This window comes from Giraffa tippelskirchi, chromosome 12 (assembly GCF_054371585.1).
Source record: "Giraffa tippelskirchi isolate mGirTip1 chromosome 12, T2T-mGirTip1v1.2.pri, whole genome shotgun sequence".
In the NCBI taxonomy this organism is placed as follows: Eukaryota; Metazoa; Chordata; class Mammalia; order Artiodactyla; family Giraffidae; genus Giraffa; species Giraffa tippelskirchi.
The window spans coordinates 142,894,644-142,909,604 of NC_137286.1; the positions used below are offsets into that span (position 1 = coordinate 142,894,644).

The 14,961-nt window shown below is 35.4% G+C and overlaps 1 protein-coding gene across 1 annotated transcript in view; it reads left to right on the plus strand.

Moving 5' to 3' along the window:
* The first annotated feature begins 2,310 nt into the window (after positions 1-2,310).
* Positions 2,311-14,961, plus strand: part of LOC145530572 (uncharacterized) — a 414,567-nt gene continuing 401,916 nt past the window's right edge. The window contains exons 1-2 of the mRNA XM_081552134.1: positions 2,311-2,356; positions 8,498-8,620. Of these exons, the coding sequence (XP_081408260.1) occupies positions 8,529-8,620 (92 nt within the window). The 5' untranslated portion in view covers positions 2,311-2,356; positions 8,498-8,528. The remainder of the gene's footprint in view (positions 2,357-8,497; positions 8,621-14,961) is intronic.

The following is a 14,961-nucleotide window of genomic DNA, read 5'->3' on the forward strand; positions in this document are numbered from 1 at the left end:
TATTACCATTCAAGAATTTTGCATCTAAATCTCATTAAATGAATATGTGCTCATTATGAGATCAAAGAATACAGAAGCCTACTTTTTAACAACAGAAACATCAATGTTTGCCTCAGAAGAGTAATGCTGAATCTTTGATTTTCAATATGACTCAGGTCAACAGACATTTACTAAAATAATTTCTTTTCTTCATTTTAAGGCATTTTATTTTTTCTTCTACGCCTTCATCTCTGACTAGTTTCTCAATTCTTTTAACTGACTTTATAATAGACTACTTTCTAGATGTGTCTTTGTGTATGTGTGGTTTCACCCTCAATAATTTTGTTTCTTGATTCTGCATATCTCTCTTGGCCCCTTACAAGGGTGTCAATTGCCTCTATGTAGACTAGTCATAGACACAAATATAAAACTATCTTAAAATATACATCTGCATGCATAAATCTGTCCAGCTATCTACACAATTACCTGCAAAAGAACTTAAGTACATGTGTTTTATGCTTCTCAAAATCTCAGAATAAACCTCCATAATGGCCTGGCTTACTCTCAGAACAATGATCTTCTATTTAATCTCAAGCTGCTCAACAAAGAAAATTTCAGCTACAAGCAGCTTCCCACCACATCGAGACAGTACAAAGACAACAGACAAACCATTTTGGTGCTTCTCTTGTATCATAACAGTACTATCAGAAGGTGGAAGATTGGAGAAAAGTTTGCCCTCTTTCTTTGATAACACTTAGGACAGGCAACTGAATCACAGGTGACTTATGACACATAACTTTGAATGGCTAACTACTGTTTCTAACCTTTCAGGTTAGTTGATTTAATGTATCTGTTGGGTCAATATCTGATTCAGTGCTCTTGGTGAAAAAAAAAAAACTTCCGATAAAACATAAATTCAGATGTTTACGGTTTGACATGACATGAAAAGGTATCTAATATGGATGGATACTGAAGATCTTAAATCAGCAAGAGCAGATTCCAATAATTATCTGTGTAATTCATTTTTAGTTTCTTTCCTTCCTTCCAGACCATCTTGCTTTCATAGTCAGACTGATTTTCCCAGAACAAAAACCTGGAAATTTCTCTTCTTGACATCAAATCTGTTCAGTTTTACCACATTTCCTATATAATCAAGCGCAGACTCTTTAGTGTGACATCTGACATAAAACTGCATGTCTTCCCATCACAATGTTTGACCAACTATCTTCTTGCAAGCCAGACAATTCATATCTCTTGATGTTCATATAATGGGCCAAGGTCTTTGTATTTCTGCCTGCTTACACTTGTTTTTTCTCTACTAGGACTTTCCCTAGCATCTTCTTTACAAGTCAAACTCCAGTTCAGTCTTAAAAAATCTAAATCAAAGATACTATTGCATTAAAGCCATCTACTAGTTCACTGCAATGAGTCAAATCTCTCTTTTTTTTGTCTATTCCATTACATTTATATATTTATTTCTGAATTCCTTATTGGGTGAAATTCTCAAAGTCAAGTTCTTACAGCTATTGTCACTTATACAAGAATATAGCATCATGTAAAGCACATACCAGATGGTCAAGCAACATTACATACACACGCAAGTCAATGAAGTTCAGGGTTTAAAAATCAGACATATTTACAAAGAAACAAGTATATATGCACATGGAATTCTTCTAGCAAAAGCTGATTTTGTACATTACTTAAGTCCTGACATATTCAGTGTCCTGATAATTTAAAATGTCCTTATCTGAACTGTTTAGAGCTGATATGAGTGTTGAAAGAAATTCAAACACTTTGGAACGAATAATAAAACTTCCTTTGGAGAAAAAGTATTTGTAAAAGTTAAAACAGTCTGAGACTCTAATAATTAAGGGTTTATCACCAACAAAGCTCATTAACCTTTCGCAGGAAATAAAAATAGAATCTGGGTAAGAAAGTCTAACCTTTTTCTCTTGCCTTGTGCTTAGTCTAGTTTCATAGCTCATGGGCTGTCTTGTGCAGAGATCTTGCACTGGGCACTTCAGACCAGAGTTCCTGGTGCAACATGACTTCACAGGCACCCTAGCTTGGCAGGCTGTGTGCAGAAGCTGCACCTGATACTCAATCCAAGATGGCGGCAGTGGGCCGTGTGCAGAGACAGATCCAGAGCTGTGAGCAATGTGCCTGCTGGAGAACTCTACCTGCCTCCTGCTGGCTTGATCTCCATAAAGCAGCCCCGATGGTGGCTGCTAGAGAGCATGTGCTCTAGAGCGAGAGCTGACATCTCTCCTTTCTCTGATCGGAGAAGGAACTTTCCCTTTGCTTCTGAGCCGAACTGGGGCCCATTTGGTTGGCTCAAAGGACACTGGGCACTCTTGCTGGAGCCTGACTTGAAAAGGTAACAGATTCAAAGGGAAAAAGATGATTTTAGGCTTACTGTTGAAAAGAAATTTCAGGAAAGAGGCATAAACATAGAAATAGCCATAGAACTGACCTAGGTTATATTCAAGTTTATAGAAAGCTGCCCTATTTTTACAAAACTCAGTTCTCTAAAATAATGTATGGTAATGAGGTTTTAGTGAAGCAACAGCATCTCAATTTGATCAAGAATTTCCAGAGGGGAACCTTTAAATATATGGGAATACTCTTAAGTTGTAACAATCATGCTTTTTTTTTTAAGATCTGAAAAAAACTGATTGAGTTTATTTTTTAAATTAAATCAATCAATTTATTTTAATTGAAGGCTAATTACTTGACAACAATCCTGCTTTTGAAAGGAATAAACTGAACTTTGATATACAAAGATAGATGTTTTCATAGATGAAGAAGAATATTGAATTCAGGACTATCAGCATGAATTATTATATGATGGGATAAAGATCAGTGTAATTTATTTGTGTGTGTGTGTGAGTGTGTTTAGTCGCTCAGTTGTGTCTGACTCTTTGTGACCCCATGGGCTGTAACCTGCCAAGCTCCTCTGTCCATGGGATTTCCCATGCAAGAATACTCGAGTGGGTTGCCAGTTCCTTCTCCAGGGTATCTTAACAAGTACAGTTCCTGAAAATTAGGCTCTCTTAAATAAAGGCGCTTTCATTATATAAACTCTTCAATAAGAGGACATATTGATAACCTCTCTTTCTCGACTGCTTCTATTTAACCCAGTGGGTAAGGTGAGGAAGCAGGTCTTGGGATGGACCTTTCCTTTTAATTGACTTCGGCCTTTTACTTTCTTGTTCCCAGACCTGGAGAGCAAAAGGGGGCATACTGCTTTGTCACCTGCTGTTTACAAAACAAAACAAAAAGCTCCTTTTCTCAAAAAATTATAGCCAATTTATGAAAAGATGAAAATAGAATGAAAGTTTTTTTTGGGTAACTCATGCATAGTAATTGAAATACAACAAAACTGCTTTTTTTTCCTGACCTGTAGTTTTTTCAAAATTAAAATCCATAATGTATATATGTAAAACTTTTATCTTAAAAATTGTTCAAAATAATATATGCAGCCAGTATAAATTTAGGTCAATGCATTTTGATATCTGTAATTATAGAGCTGTAAGTGGTGCTCATACTGGTGTCTTTGTAAGACTTCAGAATCCCAAAATGACTTTTGAATCGCATGAGTTTTTGTGTTAAATGTATTGTAATTCTATAATTTAACATTTTCCTATTCTCTGATATTCTGTGTTTGGCTTATCTGTTAAGTTTCATTAATCAATATATTCAATTCCCAAAATATATGAAAATAATGAAGTGGGCAAAATGGGTGTAGGCAGTCAAAACATGCAAACTTAACTTATAAATAAACCCTTAGAGCATAATGTGCAACATGGGAAGTAAAAAAAAAGAAATCTAAATATTAGAATCTATATACCTGTAATTTAGGGTTTCTTTCAGAAGAATAATAAGAGAGAGATGATAAAAAAAAATTACTGCTCATAGTGAAATGGAGTCAAACATTTCAGAAAGATAGTAAGAATAGTGAATTGTAATCTAACGATAAAGAATGTACATGTTAAAAGCAAATTTTTCAACGCAATTAAATCATTAATAGGAGTCTAGCTGAGGTTCATTCTATAACTTTGTAACTGTGCTAGTGTTTATATTTTAGCAGTGATAGCAAACTAGAAGCTTATTTCCCAAAGTATATCTGATAAACAATGACTCTTTGCTTTGAAAGTGGTATCTATGCTTATTTTTGCTTAAAACATTTTTTGGTTAATTTTTCCAAGCATATGCATGCATGATGATATGTGACTAGAGGCTGTAATTTTAATAACAAGAAACTAAAAGTTCTTCACAAGCTACAAATAAGGGTGGCTTGCATCAATTTTATAGAACACAAAGGCTCATTATTCACTCTTTGAGGCATAGAATAATTGCAGCCATTGATAGCATAAAATGCTGGCTTTCTAATGTTTGCTTACTACATTTAAATAAGTACAACAATAGTACTATATCAAAATGTATCAGTAAGATTTTTCTAGATTTTTAAAATTCCTATACAAATAGATGTATTAATAAAGAGAAATTGGGGAAAAATTTCTAGCACATATCTTCTATGAAAAAAAAAATAGTCTTTTCCAGCATAGCTTTGTTTTTCAAGAAGACATTTCATTGTAGGACTTATAGATTGGTTTACTGATCACACTTTCTGTTGGAGCAAAAAAGAATCACCAGAGTTATAAGATCTTAACTAGCCAAAAAAGGTTTTATGTTTTAAGCTAAGAATTTTATAAAGTGACATGGGAGAGATCAGTTGAAGTGGTATATTTTCCTGGGTTTACGCTAGACAAAGAATTAATTTATAGAGGCTGACAGGTAAATATTCATTCTTCCCAAACTAAAATTGTATTTATAAAGATAATTTCAAACAGTTTGTACATAAATTATTTATAAAATGGTTATAGCTATTTGGGAAATAGCTATAGAAATAATTATCATAAATGATAAACTTTAAGCCAAAAAGCTTATTTTTCCCTTACATAAAAGCTAGGAAAGTATATTTAGATTAAAGGCATATGTGTTTCTGTAATCAGCATAGTAGAGAGCAAACTGCAAAATGTCAGAATTCCAGAATTCTTGAAGGATGGGATGACCATGAAAAATGTATTGAGCCGTTCGGTGAAGTCTGAGTTGAAGCTATATAAAATGAAAGATCGGAAGGGACATGTTACAGTTTTAAAAAAAAATGTTTTCAAAAATTCCTTAGTAGAAATATGTATCCTTCTGAAGTTGAAAAACCACTGGGAAAGCTTTAAAAGTGGTAAGAATAATGAAGAAGTTTTGTTAGGATGGATAACTTTTTGGAAATGGTTAGTGAAGAAGGAGATAGAAAAACCTTCATTTACAGTTAAAATAAATTTATATCTCTAAATGCCAATTAGCAGGCCCCCATTGACTCTTGCTGATTCAGCCTTTAATGAAATCGTAAATGTTTCTGTAGAGCGATCTTGCATGTCTCCCCAGAGGGCAGCAAAAGTGTCCTGAGATAGATCTTGGATGTCTGCCACATCCCACCTGCAGCCGTAGGGGTCTGACTTCCTCGAGCAGCAGTGTCCAGGTGGAGGCCCGAGCACACGGGGCGTCTGGCTTACACATCATGTATTATGTACATCTGGAACAATGTCAAAGCTGTAATTAACACAGACGCATATTCTTCCACTGCATTGTGGAGTACCAGAGTCCCCAGGGTAGAACACATCACTATTTTCTTCTGAAACTTAGCTCTTGGATCCCCCAAATAATGCTGAGTTAAAGGAGAACTGTTGTAATTTTTGTCTTCCCTCCAGATATGTAGAAATTCTAAAAATTTATGTTTAGATGTGATTTTTGCATTATTTTTGTTGTTATTGTTCACTCGCTAAGTCATGTCCAACTCTTTGTGACCCCATGGACTGCAGCACACCAGGGTCCTCTGTCCTCCAATATTTCCTGGAGTTATTTTATTTACAAATTAAAATTCTGAGGATATTTTAAAGTTTTAAGAAAATTTTGTTGAACAGAAGTTTAAGAAAATTATTTTCAGGTTACTATGAATAACTTCAGTCAGACAGGAAAAATAAAGCAGATTTTAGGGAAAATGCTAAGATATGTCCAATGCAACAAAAATCGTTAACAAACATAAAGAATTTATCAAAGTTGATTTTTTTTAAGAAAAACAGCACTATTTTCATTATAAAATATATCTGATAGGTACTTTATGGTAAATATATTTTTAATAATGCTATAACACAACATTGTTGCTAAGGGATGTAATAATACAAAAAGCTTATCTTTGCTGGCATTTTGTTTTGATGATGAATGTTTGCCTAAAAAGTTCTAGAGAAAGCGACAAACCCCCAATTTTGTACTCAATCTTTAAACACAAAGTCAAAACACAGAGAGTCTCACAAATCCAAAAGTCCTCAGGTATATGCAGCCTAGAAGATTAAAACAACTAAAAGAGTGAAAGAAGAAGCAATATGGACCTGTGTAGTCTAAAGAATCTATATAAGAAAATACATTTTCAGAGAAACATAAGATTTCTAAAAATTATTCTTTGTTCTGAGAACTTTCTAACAATTACTCTGTAAATGAGAAGGGAAAGAGAAAAAAATCAAATTGTAATAAATACAAGGGCTTAACTATGGAATTATAAAACAACAGAATGAGATGACAGGTAAGCTGGCAGATCTCAGGAAAGAAATGAAAAGAAAGAAAAAAAAGACACATAAAACACACCGACGTAACTGAAAACAGTAAGCAGGAGCTAAAGCAGTTATCCAGATGATGGAGAGCCTGGAGGAAAGGAGACTGGAAAATCACAGGCGTATTATTCAGAATAGCGAAGGTAGACTTTAGAAAGTTAACAGGTCAATAGCGTATGTGTCTTACAAATGTGACAGAAAAAAATGAAGAAGTAACATTTAAAGAAAAATAGGAAAAAAAGACAAAAACAAAAACCCTGAAGTGTGGGAAGACTTGAAATTGCAGTTTGAAATGCTCCTCCAAATCCCAGGAAAAACTGACAAAGTCAACTTCAAAATTTCTTCAGAGAAAGGAAGTAAATTCAGTGGCTGAAAAAAAAAAATTCTGCTAGTATTTAGGGAAGAAAACACATCAAATAGAAGACAATATGAAGTCACCCTTAGAATTCTCTATAGCACTGTTGTAGGACAGTTTGCCTAAAAAGTTCTAGAGAAAGCGACAAACCCCCAATTTTGTACTCAATTTTTAAACACAAAGTCAAAACACAGAGAGTCTCACAAATCCAAAAGTGCTCAGGTATATGCAGCCTAGAAGATTAAGACAAATCTAATTTGTGCTTAATTTCAACCAACTCTGAAATAAGTCCACACCCTTACACGCAGGCAGGCTGGTGTTCCCGTATCAAGTATAAAGGCATTTCAAACATAGGATTATTTATCTACCAATTATCATGAATAAGCCACCTCATCATGAAATATAGCCTATCCATAAAGGAATCAAAAGAAAGACATATGCAAAGAGGAGATGTGGTAAAATGACTGATGTTGAGAATTAAACCCATCTAACTAAAAAAAATGATACATCTGAACAGGATATAAAGGCAATAAAACATGACTAGGAAAAAATAATCCAACCAATAAAAGTTGGCCAGTGGGAATAGGGAGGTAGAAGGAAATGCATATATGACTACTAAAAGTCTCATTTATAGGGCATGGAATCAACCTTACGGTATTTAAAATATAATCATGTGGTTTAAATAAAACCACAATGACTTCAAACTCAATATAGATATCAAAATCTCTTCTTTCATTGGCAAAGAGACTTTTAAAGAAATAATACCTCCTGTAGTAAAGACACATTTATGTGAAATACCAGAATCCCTTCAGTATCACTTGAGTTTGTATTCCTCGAGTTCAGTTTAGTTCAGTCGCTCAGTCGTGTCCGACTCTTTGCGACCCCATGAACCGCAGCACGCCAGGCCTCCCTGTCCATCACCAACTCCCGGAGTCTACCCAAACTCATGTCCATTGAGTCGGTGATGCTATCCAACCATCTCATCCTCTGACATTCCTTGAGTTAAATTCAATTAAAATAGATGTAATACATTTTAAGTATGCTTAATGTAAGCTTATAATTATGAAATTATTTCATTCTCTGACTCTCAGCATCCTTGCTCATTATTACTATGTGTCCCTGCCCACATGTGTAGTGATTTGTGGAGGCGTGGATGCCAGATCCATAGCAGGCGATCTCTAGCTGGCAGGGTTTTACTGCTTTCTTCTTTGTCTCCCTTTTTATAGCCTGATATTTTAACAGAGCATATTATTTTTATAAATCAATGCAGCCTTAAAACTGTATTAAAAACACACCCTAGTGGAAGGATGAAGAAAAGAAAGAAACCACGGAGAAATGTGGAATCACAAATCTTAATAATCCACCCGATTTTTTCAATCCACCCGAGTTGAAAAATAAGTGGTGGAGCGTGGGAGGTTTAACCTCAATGACAATTAACTGAATAACCAACTAACTAAAATTTTTAAAGTTAGAGGGAGACTGTATTTTCTCATTTCAGAATATCTTCGAAGGAAAATCTATAGTAATAAATGTCCGTGAAAACGATGTCAAATGTATACTGGGAATGTAAACTATCCAAATTTCCAACGACAGCCTGGAGATTTGAATTCCAAAATGTCCGGTGAGTTTACATCTTTTATCTATACAATTCACTTTAGGAAACAATCTACAGAAATAACATGAAATGCGAATAAGGAATTGATGCTTGTAGAGACTCATCCTTGTGTTGCTGATAATATAAACAGTAGATGTAACCTATTATCTACCAAAGGAAACTTTTAATATTAATGAATAAATATTATGCATGTATGATATACTACCATAGAGAGTTAGAAAAGATGTTTTCAAGAATTTTTTAAGGAGTTGAAAAATACTTGCAATGTTAGGTTAAATATGTTTTCAAAATTAAATGTTCAGTATGATGGCAAAATATATACTATATATGTGCTAAAATGTGTGTGTGAGGGTGGACATGGAATTTAATATGCAAATATTTTGCAGTGGTTTATTCTACATTAGTGGAAAAACTTGTTGTTGTTCAGTTCCTAAGTCCTGTACAACTCTGCGAACCCATGGAGTGCAGCATGCCAGGCTCCCCTGTCCTTCACTCTTCTCCTGGGAATTTGCTCACGCTCATGTCCATTGAGTTGGTGATGCTATCTAACCTCTAACAACTTTTAGACAGTGATGCTGTCTAACTTCATCCTCTGCCACCCTCTTCTCTTCTTGCTTTCAGTCTAGCATCAGGGTCTTTTCCATTGAGTCAGCTCTTCATATCAGGTGGCCACAGTATTGGAGTTTCAGCTTCAGCATCAATCCTTACGATGAATATTCAGGGTTGATTTCCTTTAGGATTGACTGGTTTGATCTCCTTGCAGTCCAAGGGACTCTTAAGAGTGAATAATAAACAGTGACTTTTGTGCTTTACCTAATTATAAATTTTTTAATGTAACATTTTTATAAGCTTTTCATTATGAGTTTTGTTATTTTAATAATTGACACTAAAAAGCATATCCAAAAATATCTGATATGTTTTAATATCTTGTAAATGCTTATATAATTTACTTTGAGATAAAAAATTATGTATGTAGTGATTATACCTTGGTTTCTCATGAGTTAGTGCCCTGTTTTTTGGATTATCCTTTTACTTACATTCGTTGCTGATAATTTATTGTGTATATGGTGTAAAATTGTACCCTTTTAGGTCTTGTTAATTTTCACAATTTTAACTGGTGAGAAATCTTAAAATGATAATTCAAATAGTTTTGTTAAATATAATGACAATTGAAGACTATAAACTTTGTGACATGTAGTTGAAATGTTTATGTCTTTAATGAGTTAAAAAAATTTGAAATGCAAGTAAGTTTTCAAAGTTAATAAAGTATCAACCCAACATATATAACTACTATGCTCAAGTTAAAAGGGACCACTTTTCTTTTTCATTTATATGAAACTGCAAAATTTCTCACTATTTTCCTTTATAAAGTGGTTATTACAGTTTTCACCTACCTACCTTTCAGGGATGCTGAGAGGATTAATGAGATCATTCCCATAAAGAATTTGAGTTCCTTGGAGATAGGAGATATCAAAATGTTATTATTATCCTGTCATTCATATTAGCTTGCTCACTCTTTCAGGACCTCAAGGTAGAATAAGAAAGAAACAAATTCTGATCCACAGTGAGAAATATTTAATGAGATTTTAAAAAACTTTTTTTCATGCTTAATACCCATGGTTCCCAGAGCTTGATATATTATATTCATCTCAAAGACCTTTTTGCATACCAATTTGATGTCTTTTGCCTATAAACCTGGGTTGCTTTAGGTTAAGTTTAAAGTAAAATCAGATGTGCATTATTTTCATTTATTTGAAATGAAGTCCACTAACTTTGGATGAATTAATATATCTTAAATTTAGAAGATCAAGGTATAACATTATACAATTAAATAAAAGAAGGGCCACATAGATGATCATGTGAAAGTCCCTCAGTCGTGTCCAACTCTTTGTGACCCCATGGACTGTACAGTCCATGGAATTCCCAAGGCCAGAATACTGGAGTGGATAGCCTTTTCCTTCTCCTGGGGATCTTCCCAACCCAGGGACTGAACCCAGGTCTCCCACATTGCAGGCAGATTCTTTTCCAGCTGAGCCACAAAGGAAGCCCAAGAACACTGGTGTGGGTAGCCTATCCCTTCTGCAGCGGATCTTCCTGACCCAGGAATTGAACTGGGGTCTCCTGCATTGCAGGTGGATTCTTTACCAACTGAGCTGTCAGGGAAGCCCTAGATGACCAGAGCTCAATTAAATTATGAGTTCACTTCTTTGCTCTCTAGCACAGTTATTACTTGTTTTGCAGTTTGCTTTTAATTTTACATGTTCAACACTCTTAGCAGTTGAATTATCTATCAACTTTAAAAGTGGAAATAGATCTTTCTTGTAAAACCCAAATAGTGAAACCTCCATTAGATATCACTGTGGGGTTTCCCTTGGGGCTCAGTTGGTCAAGAATCCACCTGCAGTGTGGGAGACCTGTGTTCGATCCCTGGGTTGGGAAGATCCCCTGGAGAAGGGAAAGGCTACCCACTGCAGTATTATGGCCTGGAGAATTTCATGGACTGTATAGTCCATGGGGGCGCAGAGTCAGACATGACTGAGCGACTTTCACTTTCACTTTTTCACTTTCAGATGTCATTATTGAAGCTGAACTATAATTTTTCTAAGCGTTCATTGTTGTTCAGTTCCTAAGCCCCGTCTGACTCTTTGCAACCCCATGGACACCAGGCTCCTTTGTCCATGGGATTCTCCAGGCAAGAATACTGGAGTGGGTTACCATTCCCTTCTCCAGGGGATCTTCCTGACCCAGGGATCAAACCTCCATCTCCTGCATTGGCAGGCAGATTCTTTACCACTGAGCCACCAGGGAAGTCCCCAAGTGTTTATTAACATTCCACAGTTGCTAGGAGTGAACAGGCATGCCTCATTTTATGGTGCTTTGTTTTATTGTGCTTTGTAAATGTCCTTCTTAAAAATTGAGAGTTTGTGGGAACCTTGTGATGAATCAACCCTGTTGGCACCAATTTTCTAATAGCATTTGCTCACTTCCTGTCTCTGTGTCACATTTTGGTAATTGTCACAATATTTCAATCGTTTTCATTATTATCATATTTGCCATGGTTATCCGTGATTGTGATCTTTGATGTTACAAAAGATTATGCTGGCTGAAGTCTCAGACGATGGTTAGCAGTTTTTAGCAATGGAGTATTTTAAAATGAAGTACTCCTTTTTTTTTTAGACATAATGCTATTGTACACTTAATAGGCCACAGTATCGTGTAAGCATAACTTCTGTATTCACTGGAAACCAAAAAATTCAAGTGACTTTGCTTATTGAGGTGACCTAGAATCATACCCACAGTGTCTCCGAGGGCTGCTGGTATATCTACCTAGACTGTGGTACTGCAGGCTACATATCAGAGTGCAAAAATTCCCCCCAATTGTATTACATCAATTATCAGCTTGTCAGAGATTTTAATTCTCTGTAATTGATTATTTGATATATAATATTAACAGAAAATATAGGGTTATCAGGAACATTTTGGAAGATATTTTTATCAATTATTTTTTATCATCTTCATGGGAGAGATCTGCATATAACAATTAAGATATTTCCAAGTAAAATGAGATTTAAAAAATTTTTTTAATTAAATTTGAGACTTTCTCATTAAGACCCAACAAACTGTAATATCAGTATTTCTCATTAAGGTAATTTTCCTCAAATACTACTAATAAATTGTCATATGTCTTTTCAGATATTTTTTCTAGTTACCTTAGATTAACAAACAACAAAAATATCTAAAATATCCTCAAAACTCTTCCATTTTGTGTTTAAAATCTTATGTAAATAGACTGCTGCTGCTGCTGCTGCTAAGTCACTTCAGTTGTGTCCAAATCTGTGCGACCCTATAGACTCAGTTCAGTTCAGTCGCTCAGTCGTGTCCGACTCTTTGCGACCCCATGAATTGCAGCACTATAGACTATAGACCCTATAGACTAAATCTTCATAAATACTGAATGAAATTTCAAGAGATATTTTCAACCAGTACAAGCATACATTAATGAAGTATATTGACTAGTACAACTATAAATTAACATGGTAAAAATGGAACTATGTTAATATGATTTCAAGTTACTTCAAATATTTCATGGCTTGATTTATATTGGTAAATATAGTGTTAACATTCTGATAACATTTTATAGTCTTTATTTTACCTACATAGTTTATCTATTTAATTTAAGTATTTTTAATTTGGAAAAAATTCAAGCTGACAGGAATATAGAATGAATAGTAAAACAAACATTTAATTCTTAAACATCACATCATGTTAAACCTTTGCTGCTTTTTTCCCTCTCTGTCTCTTACACACACACATCCACACAGAGGCACATTGTCAACTGATACATCTCCAAAAATCAGGACATATTCTTATATAGCTAGAATGTATTATACAGTAGACTGTCAACATTAATTTGAAAAATCAGTAATAGGCGCATATTCCATCTTTATCTTCCTCAAGGTCACAGAGATTTTCTTCTGTTTTTTCAAAATAATCAGCAATAGCAATTATGTTTAAGTTTCCGATCTATTTCAAGTTATTTTCTACATGCTATGAGAGAGAGGCTTAGATTTATTTGACTTTATTTCTTCTTAGGGGTCGGGTGGGTAGCCCCTCTCTTGTGATGTGGAGCACCAGCCACTCAAAGGAGCGGAGAGGCAGGGGCTCGGACTGCAGTGTTCTTGGCTGGCCTCCCTGGTATCAGGGTGGGTGGAGGGGGAAATTCCTAATTTGCCTGCCACACTCCTCTGGGAATATAATTTTACCACATGGCATTCAGGGGGATGAGAAATGCTGACACTCAACCTCTCCTAGGGAGACACTGCAACTTTCAGCTGGAAGCTGGAATCAGAGGAAGGCGTATATTTTTGGACCAAACTGCTCAGGATGGAAATTAGTCATTATGCTCAGCCTGGGGTCCTGATGAGGAGCTGATCCTGGCTCGAGTGCCCCAGACCCTCATGGTTCTCACATAGTTTAATAGATTTTTCTGGATTAATTATTTTAAAATTTGCTTTATGGCCTTAAGACAATTTTCAGAAACATTAATTAATTTTTTTAAAATAATTGTAACCAGTTATGATTGTTTCATTAGGGAAACCTTTTCAAAGAGCTCTAAAGTTTGAAATTTCAGAAGTTGTCCCCCTAGAAGACTTATTTTTAAATTATTGTTACTGATTTGTTGGAGGTTTTTTGTGTTTGCTTTTGTAGTTGTTGCTTGAGTTGGAAATTTTCCTAAATATCTCTTAGATCATTTTATGATCCCTTTTATTGAAAGTTAGTCTTAATGAGCGCTGCAGATAGCATGAAAAAAAACATTCCCTATTCCAACTTCACAACTATGCTTTTCGTATTTATATATTGAATCCACTTGCGTTTCAAATTTTTATTATTTGTTGTTGTTGTTCAGTGGGTAAGCCATGTCCAGCTCTTTGCGAACCCACGGACTGCAGCGAGCCAGGCTGCCGTCCTTCACTATCTGTCGGAGTTTGCTCAGATTCATGTCCATTGACTCAGTGATGCTGTCTGAACATCTCATCCTCTGCTGCCCTCTTGTCGTTTTGCCTTCAGTCTTTCCCAGCGTCAGTGTCTTTTCCAATGAGTGGTCTCTTTGTACCAGGTGAACACAGTATTGGTGTTTCAGCTTCGGCATCAGTCCTTCCAATGAACATTCAGGGTTGATCTCCTTTAGGATGGACTGGTTGGATCTCCTTGCAGTTCAAGGGACTCTCACAAGTATTCCCCAGCACCACAGTTCAAAAGCATCGATTCTTGGGTGCTCCGCCTTTTTTATGGTTCAACTCTCACATCCATACATGACTACTGGGAAAACCGTAGTTTTGACTGTATACCGACCTCTGTCAGCAAAGTGATGCTTCTGCTTTTTAATATACTGTCTAGGTTTGTCATAGCTTTCCTTCCAAAGAGCAAGTGTCTTTTAACTTCATGGCTGCAGTCACTCTCCACAGTGATTTTGGAGCCCAAGAAAATAAAATCTGAAACTACTTTCACTTTTTCCTCTTCTATTTGCCATGAAATGATGGGACCAGATGTCATGGTCTTGGTCCTTTGAATGCTGAGTTTCAAGCCAGCTTTTTCACTCTCCTCTTTCGCCCTCATCAGGAAGCTTTTTATTCCTCTTCACTTTCTGACATTAGAGTTGTTTTTCTCTGTATTTTCCTTCCTCCTCCATATCCTTTTCTTCTTCTCCTTCTCTTCCTCATCTTTTGCCTCCTTTTCTCTTTCAAACCTTTCTTTTCCCCTTCCTCCTAGTCTAGTGACATACCTAACTTAATCTCTCTTAGTCTTTGAAATATATGTTTTAATAACTTACCAAAGGCTTGTGTGTT